A 14,603-nucleotide genomic window follows, 5' to 3' on the forward strand; every position below is an offset into this window, starting at 1 on the left:
ACTTTTTGCTTCAGTTTCTTCATCTATAAAATAGGGATAACAGTACCTACATTTCAGGGTTATTTTGAGGAAAAAATGTATTGTTTATTCTGAAAAGTGCTTTGTAAACTTTAAAGCACTATAATGTTAGCTATATGATTGTTATTATTGTTATTAATCATCAATGACAACTCACAAAATTTAAGAATCTGAAAAAATTTAAGCAGCCATCCAATCTAACATATCCAAAAAGTAATCCTTCCAATATAGCAAACAAATAGTTCTTACCTCCACTTAAAAACCTCCAATGAGAAGGGCTCTCCTTTTTGTAAGGTTGTCTTTACTCTGGGTCACCTTTAAATGTTGGGAAGTTTGCTATGACATCAAGTCTAAATTTTCCTCCATCATTGATAGTTTTGCCCTTGCAGGGAAATAAAGGTCCATGTTCCATGGGACAGCCCTTCAATTTTTGCAGATGCAATCATTACCCTACCTCCCTCCCCCAAATCTTCTGTTCTCCAAACAATCATCTCTGAAACCTTAAACTGATCCACATATGACAAGGACTCTTCATCTCAGAGAATCCATTTCCAGAGGTTTTTTAATTATCTAACTTTGGAACTTTCCCAAGTTCCAAATGGAAGAAATTATTTTCTCTAAGTGTCTTTTAAAAATCTATGCTGGTTGAAGAATTATGTTTCTAGACTCTATAGTCTAGGGTCTAGGTGGTGCAGTGAATAAATAAGTCTGTTGAGCCTGGAAACAGGTAGCCCCAGATTCAGAGGTCCTGGGTTCAAGTCTGGCCTCAAACACTTCTTGGCTATATGACCCTAGGCAAGTCATTTCACCCCCAATGCCAAGCCTTTGCCACTATTCTGCCTTGGAATCAATACTTGGTACAGAGTCTAAGACAGAAAGTAAAGGTTCAGAAAAAATTTTTTCTTATAACACTTTAACTGGAATTCTTTGCATTTACTGTATTTTCCTTTGGAGTATAGTGCTAGACTTGGAGTCAGGAAGACCTGAGTTTGACTCCCATTTCAGAGCCTTAGCATCTGTGGGACCCTAGGCAAGTAAGTCCCTTGTCCCCTTTTAGTTCTATGATTCCTCATCTGTAAAATAAAGGTCTCTTCTAGCTCTATATCTATGATTCTATAGTCTCCAAAAGGGATGATTTCAAGACAGGAAGACCTGCATTCCAATATGGTTTCAGGCTCTTATTAGCACTATAATCCTGGCTAAGTCACTGAACAACTTTGTGGCCAGACAAGACCTCTTTCCTCAATTTCAGATTTTTGTTTCCAATTGTTTAGATGTCTCTATCCACATACTTATTCTGACAGTTCATCAAAACACCAGAAAAGAGCTTTGGACTCAAGCTAGAAGAAAGATGAACTTGAATTCTGCCTCTAACACTCCCTAGCTTTAAGAACCTGGGCAAATCATCTAACCTCTTAAAACACTAAGTCTTGTTGAGCTTCAGTTTCCCAGTTTTGTATTTTCTCTTTTCCTTGTCTTTAAAAAGTACTCTCTGTTACATGGGATGACCCTCTGGAATGGGGGTGGGGGGAATACTAGGGAAAATGATAATGTCATAAAAAAAAAAACCAAAAGACATCAATAAAAACTTAATATATTAAAAATATATTGAGTTGAGCCTTTTGACACTATATATGACATCAACATACATGATCTGTGATTTCTTCTTTTGGGAAATCATCTTGTCCATAGCTTATAGCTTAGGGACTTGTCTGATACTCAGAGAGGTCATGAACTGGCCTGTGGTCACAAATGGTGTCTGAATAATACTCAACTATATTGCTGAATAATCAAATTATAGGTACATTATGGTCTATAGTTTGAAGTCTGGATTATGTTAGAGGTTAATTCTAGAAACTGACTAAAAGGAAAAAAGTTTGCCATCAGATTAAGCTCATCTTCTGTGTAAAAAGACCAAACTCTCTCATTTCTGCCACCTAGAGGGTTCCTGAAGGAAGTACAATCATCTGAAAGCTTCTAAAACTAAAACAAAGCAGATAACTTAGCAAGCACACCTGCCTCCCCGCCCATCCACCCAATTCACCTGCCAATGAAAAAATTCTAGATCTGGGGTCAAAGGTCTCAAATTCCAATCCTAGCTCTGCTTCTTGCTATGAATGTGAGGTCAGGAGGCCACTGAACCTTTCTTGGGGCAGTGGTTTCCTGTCTCTACAGTGAAAGGCCTGGCCTGGATGCCCTCTGAGGACCCTTCTAAACCTATGATCCTATGATCTGTAAACAGGTGGCATGGATTTATGAACTCTTCTAAATGACTTTCCATTGCACTAATCCTAACAGCATTCACAGACTGGGAAAGCAGGGCGGAAGGGATGGTGGCCTCAGAGTTAAGGGACCCAAGGAACTTGAATCCTAGCCTACTGCAGATGGAGAAACTTTAGAGCTGGAAGAGGCCTTGGGGCCATCTAATCTAACCCCTTCATTTTACAGATGAAGGAGCCAAGGCCCAGAGTGGGGAAGGAACTTGCCTAAGGTCATACATGGTAGTGTGTAAGGTGGGATTCCAACCAAGTTTGAACTTTCCCCCCATCTGGGGCCTTAGCTGCCTCATCTATAAATAAGAGTACTAGACTAGATGACCTCTAAGCTCCCCACCAACTCTGAATTTACAATGTGATGATCCTCTGTATAAGGCACGTTATAGCCTTTCTGGTCCTCCAACTACGATTTCTCCATTTGGGATCTCAGGGTGCTTTATACCCCTTTGAAGCAATTATGTTCTCATTTGTGTACCCAGGAATCACAGAGTTGGAAACTGACAGGGACCTCATAGCTCGTCTTTCCCCAGTACATTCTAGAAGTGAAAAGACTGTCATCTCAACCTGTCACCCCCAAAGCATCCTGTGCTAGGGATACAAAGCCCTGAAGGAGCCTACATTCTACTGAAGGAGGCAACATGCAAACAACTAATTCCAGAGAGCAGATGGAAGGTCATCTAAGAAGGGGTGATGCAGAAGGGCCCCCTGCAGAAGGTAAGATGTGAGGCAAGTATAGAAGAAAGCCAAGAGGCAGCAGCAGCAAAGAGGAAGAGCTTGCCAGGCAAGAGGGAACAGTCAGTGAAGTGGAGAGGAATAAAATATAAGAGACTGGAAAAAAGGGAAAGGGGCAGACTGGTAAGGCAGTTTGGAAGAGAGGGCACCAGCACTTAGGGGGATTGGGAAAGACTTCATGTAATAATAAAATCTAGCATTTATGTATAGCTTTAAGGTTTGGAAAGAGATTTACACATATTATTTCATTACACATTACATTTCACATATTTGATCCTCAAAACAATGCTGGGAGGGAGGTACTATTATTAATCCTATTTTCTAGTTAAGGAAACTGAGGCTGATAAGTCAGGCAACTTACCCAGGGTCACACAATTTCTAAGTGTCTGAGGCTGGATTTGAACTCAGATTTTCTTGACTCCAGGTCCAGTACTCTGTGCACTGGTGATGTCTTTCTTTGTCTTAAAGAGACAGCCTTTGGGCCTTTGAGAGGCAGAGGTAAGGATGAAGTCACTAGCCACAAGGAATGGCCAATGGGAAGGCTGATAAAGGTGTCATGGAATGGCATGTGTGAAGAAAAGAAAGGGCAGTTTTTGCCTAGCTGGCAGTGTGAAAGAGAGGGAAATGATGTCCTAAAAGGCTGAAAAGATAAGTTAAGGCCAGTTTCTGAGTGTGAAGATGGAATTAACTCTCCCCTGCCCATTTTTAGATTTAATCACCAGAAGTGTATATACCCCACTTATAAGTGGGGAGGTCTGTGACTCAAGTGTGCAATAGTGAGTGATGAATCAGAATCAGAATCCCCCCTGGGCAGTCCTAAGTATAAGCTTTAGCTGTAACTGGTACACGTAAAGTGGGAGGAAGGCACAGAAAGTGACAAAAAGAATGGTCTTTATTAAGTGGCAAGAACTTCCTGTGAGAGGTCTTTTCGCCTTGAAATGGACTCTGGAAGAGTTCTTTGTGCTTCAGAGTTCCGAGTTCAAGTTGGAGGTTGATAAAGAATCTGCTTCACAGACCTGAGACCCTGGACTTGGTGAAATTGTTCTTAAATCTCTCCCTTTTGAACTACTACATGAGTAAGTAAAAAAGACTGACTCCTTCCTGAATTTTCTGAAGGGACTAGCCTCAAGAGAGAACTCCCCTCTTGGGAGAGGCTTTGTGGCTGAAGCCCTTGCTTTATTCATCACTGGGCCCTCGGCTCAAGGCTGAGGACTAATTAGCCCTGCCTGGGTTGAGCCAAGGGCTGGAGCAAAATACTTAGTGTTAGGTTAGATATCTTACCCTATCCTCTCTCTGATTTTCTTACTTTCACTCTCTCTCTTTTGGTAAATAAATTACCATAAAAAATCATTTTGGAATTGAGTAATTAATTCCTGGTGACCATACTCTAAAATAATTTGGTCCAATCCTTTAATTTTAACTCCTTACATTACTACACCCCCTTTACATGAGGGGCTTTAAAAGCTAAAAATGCAAGTCCTCATCCTAAAGCACCTCACATGCTAAGAAAGACAACCTGTGAACATGAGAATATACAATATAAATATATATATATATTTAGTACAATGTGTATATATATATATATTTAGTACATTGTAAAAAGGAAGGGGGAAGCTCTCAGGGAAGGGAAATCAGGGAAAGTTTTATGTAGGAGGGGACACATGAGCTGTGGTTCAAAGGAAGGTAGGTATTCTAAGAGGTGGAGGGGTTGGGGAGAAGGGCATGCAGGCATGGGGGAGGGGACACCTATGCAAGGATCCAGACATGGAGGATGGGCCAGAAGCAAAAGGAGAGGTGAGTACACTCAGTCCAGAAAGCTGGTTTGGGAGTCATCTGCTACAAAAGCCTTCCCTGATGTCTCAGCTGTGGGGGGAGGAGGGGCCCTCCCTTCCTACTCTGTATTTCCTCACTTCATGACGATGCTGTGTCTATTCCCTGATGTATTTGCTATCTCCTCCTTGCTATAAGGGGCTGATTCATTCTTTAACTTTGCCCAGAGTGGGCACTTAATCAATGCTTGTTGACCAACTGATTGACTGGAATCAGGCTGTAAAGAGCTTTAAATGCCAGAGGCATTTGTACTGCTCCTGGCAGTAAGCATTTGCCCATGGAACATGCTGACAGAAGGATGTACACAGTGGTCTGGAAAATGGATTCCAGAGGCCAGCAGGCCAATCAGGGATGACTACAATAGTCCAGGAGCCAAACAAATGATGGTATGTAAATCTGGCAATGGGGAGGCCCATAGCAGCTTTAGAGAAGACTTCCACGAACTGATGAAGAGCACAGAACCACAAAACTACATTCACAAAGACTTCAGCAATGGAAATGGAAAAATTCCCCTCCCCTCCCCAGAAAAAAACAACCACAAATTGATTCTATGACCAATTTGGCTCCAAAGAAATTAGAAAAAATAATGTCCCTGCCTTCCCCATTGATTAATCCTTCCAGAACTTCCATCTAGGGGACCAATCCAGAATGAATGTGCATCATTCTCATCCAGCTATGTTTCTGACTCCAAGACTTTGCCATCATGAAGTACCCTTCCTTCCCAGTCCTCCATCCTGTTTCCAGCTCCTGGTATATGCTGTCTTCCCCCAACAGAATATAAGCTCCTTTGGAGCAAGGGGGCAGAGTTTGTTGGGTTTTATTTAAAGTTGTGTCCTGAGCTCTCAGCACAGAACCTGGAACATAGTTAAATGCTTAATAGAAGTTTGTAGCCAGTTAGCCTGCCTTGTTCTTTTGTGGAAGTCTAGGAGGATGATGATGATGATAAATGATAGCCAGAATTTATAGAGCACTTTAAGATTTGTAAGGCACTTTACATATATTATCTCATTTCAATCTCCTAACAACCCTGGTTGGTAAGTTAATCATTATCTTCATTTTATAATGAGGAATCTGAGGCAGACAGATGTCAGATGCCTTGCCCAGGTCACACAGCTAAGTGTGACAAGATCACAGTAAAGATCTGAGACAGGATTTGAACTCAAGTGATCCTGACTCCTGATAAAGCATTCTATTAACAGATAGAGGAGCAGGTGATGTGAGAAATGTCTCAGGTGCCTGTGGAGAGGAGGAGAGGAGCAGCCCAGCCCCGAGTCCCTCTGGCTTTCTAGTAACGAACTCTGGCAAACAATGGCACCTGTGCTCACAGAGAGGGCTCTGAGTGCTCCCTCTGGCATGTATGCCATATAAAACATGAAATTCATAGAGAATTTTAAGTTTTTCAAAATACTTTCCCTTTCTTCTCTCTCCATGAGATTCACCTGATGTGGTTAGTTTGGGAGAATTTTTTTTTTCCTCTTGTTTCTTTATTCTTATTATAACAAAGAGAAGGCTCTCTAGAGAGGGAAAGAGGGAGGGATATATTTGGAAATAAAGGCAATGAAAAACAAAAAATATTGAAAGTTTTCTAAAATAAAATTAAAAGTGCAGGTAAGAAGTGAAAAGAGTCCAAACCAAAGATGGAGAAAAAAGGACCAAATCCAGGAATGCTATGGAAGCAGAAAAGACAACACTCAACAATGAATGGAACTGTGGGGCAGGGGAACAAAGCGAGTTCTTTTTATCATTATTATTGAGAATAACCATAAGAAGATACTGTTTCTCAAGAGCCCTTTTAGGATGGCAAAATACCTTCCGCAAAAGAGAGATGTAGTTCAGGTGGGATTATCCCTATTTTATAGGTGAGGAAGATGAAACTCAGAGAAACCAAGGGTCTATCTACTAATCTAAGTCCATACACTACTCCCTAAACAACACAGATTCTCTAAATTCTTCCTTATGTTGCCTGAAAAGCTGACCTAAACCTCCCACCCAATGGTCTCTATTTTTCTCCTCTTCCCCTACACACCACCTACCCTGGCCAAGAGGCAAGGCCTAAGGTTAACCATCATGTAGGTCCTTCCTCCACTTGTGTCTTATAAGATACACTGTTCAGACAAGAAAGCAGAGGGGCCAACTCCTCTGGCCTCTACCATCTAATATTGGAGTGGCATTTCTGGGAGTACACCTGCAGAGCCACAGGGATCCTTCTACTATTTCACGCTGCCTCAGTTGAAAATGTGCTGCTTAGATGAGAGGATATAAGGAAACCAAGAGAATGGAAGTCAGTGCTTAAGTGGCTGAAGAATGAAGTGAATGGCAAAAAACTAGGACAATGCAGCTTGGGTATGGTCTGACTTTCAACACAAAAAGGAGATGAGTTACAGACTGAGTGGTGGCTACAACCATCTACTATTTCGCATCTAACTCCCATCTGCAGCAGCTCCCTCCATATTTGCAAAAGTCTCTTCAGAGAAAATTTGATGACTTCTGTCAGGTCTCTTCCCACTAGGCCAGTGGAACAGCAGACCCCACAAACACCCCTCTCTTCCCTGGGTTTTTATGGCTTTGCTCTCTCCCAAGAAAAAGGAAGTTAAATATTGTTATTATTTTCATTTTCTAGGCAAGGAATCTGAACCCTAAAGCAGCAAAGTGATAAAAGCAAGTAGACAAAACCAAAGTCAAAGCAAAAAAAGTCACTAAGCAGGACAGAAAAAAATCCAATTTTTAAAAAAATTCTTGTTTTGTTCAGCACATTTCTTCTGCTCTGGTTCTATATTATTTAGCTCATGAATTCTTTAATATATTTATTCACCAAACACGTCTAAGAATACCAAGATAAAGTCAAATTGTCCTAGTTCTTGCAAAGTGTACAAACTCATCTAGTAATATGAGGGCTAACTACCTCCAAGGAAAACAGAATGAAATTCCTCCAACACCTTGAATCTCTGTAGTCTAAAAGGTCATCAGTTAATGGTTTGGGAGCCACCAGTGCCAATGGGTAACACTTTCATGGTGGAAGAGAGCTTGCTAATTACTGGAAAAGTCTTTAGGAACCCAAGGCCAATTCCATAACACAGAGAGGCCCTGGTAGTGTGGTGCAGTGGAAATAGGCCTTTACCTGGAGTTAGAAAACATGGGCTCAAATTTTTCCTCTTCAAATTCTACCTTTTTAACTTTGTATCTATCTGGGATTCAGCTGTATCATATAAGGATGAAAGGCCTGGACTAAGTGACCCCTGAAGCTATGACTTTTCCCCTCCATCAATATTCTTACGTATAACCTTACTGCACAGGAAGTGTTTAAGTCCCTTCAAATTTTAAATCTCTGTTCTTAGAAAGTGGTGATCAGACTGAGGGAAGTTTTTAAAAATCATTTAATCGAAGCATCAGAAGGAACCTTTGAGATGCTAAGTAGCAAAAGTTAACAGCTAGTCATCCAGTGTGCTGAAACATAGTGGTAATGAGAAGTTCCTTACCTGTATAAAGACAGACCATTTCATTTGAAGAGAACACAAATTGTTAGAAAGTTTTTCCTTACATTGAGTCAAAATCTAGCTTCCTGTAACTTTCAACCACTTGTCCTAGTTCTCTCTGATACCCTAAAAGAAGTCAAATCCCTCTGTTTTAAAATAGTTTTTCAAATATTTCAGCTACTTGTCATTGCACCCATCCCTCCAAAGGCAAAGTTTCAAGACTCCTCACTATTTGGCCCTATACCTCTAGACAGGCTCTTCTATATCAATTGCTCTCTTTCTCAGAATCTGGACCCCAAAATCAAACCTGGCACTTCATAAGGAGTCCGTGCAGGGAAAACAACAATACAACTTTTTTTTCCTCAAGAATGATTGATTTATTAGTTTGGCTAGCAATAACCAATAAATTGGGTAAATGATCTCTCTCAATGAGCAAAAAACCCCAAGTCTTTTATTTAATTTTTCATTTCCATACTGTTCATTTTTGTAAATGAGTAATCTTATAAACCAAAACCCCAAAATATATACTCAAATAAACTAGTGATAAATCAAATGCATTCCCAATCCAACAGTTCTGATGCAGAATTCTACTGGATCATTGCATTGTTGATAATAGCTAAATCTATCACAGTTGATCATTCCACAATATTGCTGTTACTGTGTCCAGTGTTTTCCTGATTCTGCTTATTTCACTCTGCATCAGTTCATGTAGGTCTTTCTGAAAGCATCCTATCCTATTCATCATTACTAACAGCACAATAGTATTCCATCACTATTATACACCACAATTTGTTCAGCTATTCAACTGTTGTCTTGTATTGGGTTCACTACACTTTCCAAAATGGTCTTCATAGAATAGAAGGGTCTGGATAGAAGAGGTTCCGATGTCTCTGTATCTTCATTGTCAAGCATAGCTCCTAAAGCTTAATGAAGGGGATTTGCATTTTTGTAAGCCACAAAACAAAGTCCAAGCAAATGGTCCATCTACTAAATCTTGAAGGTTATTGTCACATCAATGACTATAGTATTACATTTTTTCCATCCTGCATTTTGTTAAACCAAGTGTATGCCTTATTTCTGTTTCATCTTCTTTGCTCTTGTCCTGTTAACATCTGGTTAGAAGTCAGTTCTATTACCAATCTATCAGCAATCCCTCACAATTTAAAACACTCATCACTGATCACCAATATGGCTCAAACAGAACTTGTCATCATTCCCCTCAAGCCTATCAGTCCTCCAAAATTGCCAGTTTCTATTGAGGAAACTACCATCCTCCTAGTAGTCATCCAGATTTGCAAACTTGGTCACATCCTCACTTCCTCTCTCTCCCTCCAATCCAATCAATGATCAAGTCCACAACATCTCTCCCATCCTCTGCAATCCCCCTCTAGCTGCCTCCCTGGTTTACATCTCAGGTATATTATCTAGTAGCCCCTCTACAATATTTTCCATAGAACTGCCAGAGTAGACTTGCTGAAGCACAGGAGATCAATAATCTTTAGCAACTTCTTAATGCTTATGGGGTCCAATACAAACTCCAAGGATATTTAAAGCCCAGCCTCACTTTATACAACTCCCCTTTCACACATTCATTGTATGTCCAAATCAAAGAGGTCCATGTTCTTCTTTGAACTGGGTAGTCCATCTGCCTCCAGGCTTTTGCAGAAGCTATCATTCATGCCTGGAATACACTCCTTCCTACCCTCCCCACTTCTTGAAAGAAGCTAAGTACCGTAAGGTTCAACACAGGGGATCTGCTCAGGGTGACACAAGTAGCAGCACTAAAAAGGCAGGTAGGAATCTAGCCCCAGGATGGGATACACTCTGCCATGGCCTTCTGGGTACCAGTGTCGCTTCTGCCTTGATTTCTTCAGCATCATAACTCAGTCACTTGCACAAGGCAAGTCCTTAATAAATGCTCTCCTTGAACTGAACCCTTCTCTCCATCTCCTCATGTGGTACAGATGTCCAGGCTGCATCTATCCCAGCCATGCTGCCACTTCTGGATCCTTCCTGCTCTTGGTACCACTCCACATCCTTTACTAGTCCCACATCTATCTGATAGACAGTTTGACACCACTTCTCCTGAGCAAATCTTCCTAGGTGGCATGCTGCCTATGTCTGCCAAGGGGACTACTCAACAAACAAAGGGCTCTATGAACTTACATATCCCAACATTGGATGAGTTGCAAAGAATTCCAGATCAACCCTGTACCCAAGGAAGGAACCCTCCTCTGAGTCTCCTCAATTGATCAGCTAGTCAAAGCTTGAATATTTCTTTTATTCTTTCTTAATCTTACCTTCTTAGTATTGATTTTAAGAGAGAAGAATGGCAAGGGATAGGCAATCAGGTTTAAGTGATTTGCCAAAGGTCATACAGCTAGGAAGTGTCAGTGCTTAAATATTTCTAGTGAGAGAACTACACTACTAAGAAAATGGTTGGTCTCACTATTATAAAGCTGTATGGGTTAAGAGGTCTGCTCCTTAGTACTTCTGTAACCTTCCTCTAAAAATAAAGGGTTAGGAATGCTTGGAGGGCTGTTTGAATTTCTCCCCATCCATGTGGCCTTGTCTCCTCCCAAGGAACAGAATAAAATAAGAAAACAAGAAAATAAACTGATCTAAATACTTTTAATAACATGTGTCTCATTCCAGGCGGAAGACATGTTCTGCCACCAGTCTTGCAGCATCTTGGTAAAGTCATTTCATTGATCCCAATTGCTGTCTTTTTAGTATTGTTTTCCTTCACATCACTGGAGAGTACATGGCTGCACAGTACTCTCCACTATTCATCCATTCATACAAATCTTCCCAAGTTTCTCTGAATCCCTGATGTCTGTGATTCTTTTGGTGCAATTATATTCCATTATGTTCCTGGGCCTCTGTTGGTTCAGCCATTTCCCAACCAAGAGGCCTCCCCTTCTGTTTCCAGGTAACTGTTCCCACAGGAAGTGCTTCTGTGAAAATTTGGTGATTATAGGGCCTTTCCCTCCATATGCCCAGTCATAATAGAAGCACTCCGAGGACCAAGGATATGTGTACTTAAGTAACTGCTAGCATAATTTTCAATTCTTTTCCAGAACCAGTGAGGCCCAATTTGAAGCTCTCCTTGCATGTGTCTGTCTTCCTATCATCCATCTTTAATCATCTTTGTTCATTTGCTGGGTAATGATATCATAGGAACAGAGCTACAGCTAGAAGGGTAAGGCCTTAAAAATCATCTAATCTAACCCTTTCACATTACAAAGGAGGAAACGGAGGCCCACAAGGGTAACTGGCCAAGCTGGGATGAAAGCCCAGCTCAACTGATGCTGAATCCAACACTCATTCCACTTTGACATACTGCCTTCCTTTAGCATCAGGTACCCTCAAGATGCCTTCCATTTTCTCAATGTCTCTTATCAACTAGTGAACTAGACAGTTCATATTAAAATAGCGCTTCACCATCTAAAAAGTGCTTCTTTCCCAACCATGCAAGGACAGTGAGATAAGCATCATCCTCATTTCCAACCTACGGAAACAAAGATTGCAGAGGGAAGTGACTTGCTAGGGTCACCTGGGCTAGTCAGTGGCTAAGCCTAAACTCAAACCCCACAGGAGGTGCTTATTAGATGTTTGTTAACTGTGTGAAGAGTGAATCAAACTCTCTTTGTCTACGACTTTTAAGCTAATCAGTCAAAAACTTAAGAACCCCTTCTTAAGTACCTTACCAGTCACTAAGTATGAGAGGTCACAAGTCACTTGCTAGAGTGGGTGACAACTCCAGAGGCCACTGCGGAACCCCCCAGCAGTGCTGGCAAACTGAAAGACTGTGACTGGTTCCTGTAAAGTGGGGAAGCAGCATGGAAAAAAGGACTATAAAAAGTCCTGAACGACTTCTTCTTTGGAGGGTGGCGAATTGGGGCTTTGGGCCTTTCGACTGGAGTTTTCGACTTTGGGACTTTGACTTTCTGCTTTGGAGCTTCTTGGAGTGGGGGACTTTCTTGTTGAGTTGACTGCTGCCTCAGTGAGCTTAGCTCCAGAGGGTTTTTCTGCACTGGGACCTTGCCTGGATCCTGCCTGGCTTGCTGGTGAGTGACTAGGATTCCCACATGGAGATTGAAACTCTGTCAGGGAGCAAGCTTCATTTCACTGGATCAGCATTTAGGGTAGGCTAGGAAGTCTCCTTACCTCTTTCCCTTCCACATTTCCCTCTTTTTACTAATATTCCAATTAAACAAAATTGTTAAAAGCTGCTAACGCTTTTCCTGACTTAAGGGATAATAATTGGCGACCACTTTTTTATAACTCTCTTATTTAGTCAAAACATCAATTTAACTATTATAACTGATCCATCTTAAGATCCGAGATCACACATCCAACCTCCACTGCACAAAGTTTGGGATTATCAAGTATCATTTCCACAAACGTTAGTGGGTCCAGGCACTAAACACTTACTATGTACAAAAGGAAACTATTAAGATTAAGGAATGAAAGAAGAACCAAGATAATAAGTTTCAAAATCAGGGACCTATCTAATGAGTCTCAGCGAGTCATATGATTTTATTACTAAAGATTGTTGTTGTTTGAAATCTGTAGGCATCTCTTTTTGTTTTTAAATTTTTATTTTGAATATTTTCCCCTAGTTACATGTTTCATGGTCTTTCCCTCTCTCCCAAACCCACCCACTCCCCTGTAGCTGACGCATAATTCCACTAGGTTTTACATGTATCATTGATCATGACCTAATTCCATATTATTGATTGTTGGACTAGAGTTATCATTTAGTGTCTACATCCCCAAAAATATCCCCACCAGCCCATGTCTTCAAGCAGTTGTTCTTCTTCTGTGTTTCTCCTCCCACAGTTCTTCCTCTGAATGTGGCTAGTGTTCTTTCTCATAAGTCCCTCAGCATTGCTCTGGATCCTTACGTTGCTGCTAGTAGAGAAGTCCGTCATGTTTGATTGTATCACAGTATATCAGTCTCTGTGTACAATGTTCTCCTGAATCTGCTCCTTTCACTCTGCATCAATTCCTGGAGGTCATTCCAGTTCACATGGAATTCCTCCAGTTCTTTATTCCTTTGAGCACAATAGTATTCCATCACCAATAGATACCACAATTTGTTCAGCCATTCCCCAATCGAAAGACATTCTCTCATTTTCCAATTTTTTGCCACCACAAAGAGCGCAGCTTTAAATATTTCTGTACAAGTCTTTTTCCTTATGCCCTTTGGGGCATAATCCAAGCAGTGCTATGGCTGGATCAAAAGGCAGATAGTCTTTTAAAAGCCCTTTGAGCATAGTTCCAAATTGCCACCCAGAATGGTTGGATCAGTTCACAACTCCACCAGCAATGCATTAATGTCCCAATTTAGGCATCTCTTTTTAAGATACCTGAAAACATCAAGTTTCTTCTTTCCTTTGTGGGCTCAGTTTGAAGTCTCTTCTTCATAACCTCACTTACCCAGTCTAGTATCTTTGTTTGATGTGACATGAAGCCCAAGAGAAGGTAGAGAAGAGAAACAAAGAAGGGGTTAGGAGAGAGAACACAATGGAGCCAGATGAAAAATGTTAAGGAAGAATGAAAAACAATCTGGAGGGCTTGTCTGCAGTGAAGGGGCCACTAAGGGGGAGGATGGGGAGGATTTTTTAAGAGTGAAACCAGAGCATTGAGAACAATCACTTTTTAGCTTTCCCTGAAACTTGGCTTTCCCAGAAAAGAAAGCAAGCTACTTACTCGGAGTCTAACACAGCCTCTTCGGGAACCTCTCATCATTTTGTCCTTGGACTGAAAGAAAAACAAAAACATACCATAAAATATTTGTATTATAAATAAAATTTAGTATATTTGTTGATTATAAGTCAGATTTTTTATACTAATCTATTTCAGAAGTATCCTAGGACGAAAAAGATTTTAGAGTTGTCCCCCCATATTTACAAAGGACAAAGAAATTTTTAAAAATGCATTTAAAGCTGTTTCTATATGACTAGCTCTCTACTCTTCTAGGCTAACACACTGCTAATAATAACAGGCTGTGTTTTTCTAACTCTAAGATTTTGACAAGGCATTTTCTTCACACTGACCTAGGTCACAGTGCTAGGAAGCCACAATGTGGGCCTCAAACTCCAAAACTCTAACAATTTCAAGACGTGCTTCAATTAGAATCCAACAAATCAAGGGCTCCATCATCTGGATATTCCCCCAAACTACCAGGGATAGGAGTGAATTAAAATAAGCTAATATCAAAAAACTAAGAAACAAAAACTTTTCAGATTAAATACCCAGCACCCAT

General features: G+C 40.8%; 1 protein-coding gene across 5 annotated transcripts in view; it reads right to left on the reverse strand.

Annotated features, from left to right (window-relative positions):
* OSBPL9 (oxysterol binding protein like 9) overlaps positions 1-14,603 on the reverse strand; it is a 160,059-nt gene that overhangs the window by 112,145 nt on the left and 33,311 nt on the right. For 4 of the 5 annotated variants that reach the window (XM_044676462.1, XM_044676461.1, XM_044676460.1 and 1 more), the window contains exon 2: positions 14,048-14,098. The exons of the other annotated variant lie outside the window; for it this stretch is intronic. In XM_044676462.1, coding sequence (XP_044532397.1) covers positions 14,048-14,098 — 51 coding nt within the window. The remainder of the gene's footprint in view (positions 1-14,047; positions 14,099-14,603) is intronic. 5 annotated transcript variants of the gene reach the window in all.

The sequence above is a fragment of the Gracilinanus agilis genome, chromosome 4 (genome assembly GCF_016433145.1).
Source record: "Gracilinanus agilis isolate LMUSP501 chromosome 4, AgileGrace, whole genome shotgun sequence".
Lineage (NCBI taxonomy): Eukaryota > Metazoa > Chordata > Mammalia > Didelphimorphia > Didelphidae > Gracilinanus > Gracilinanus agilis.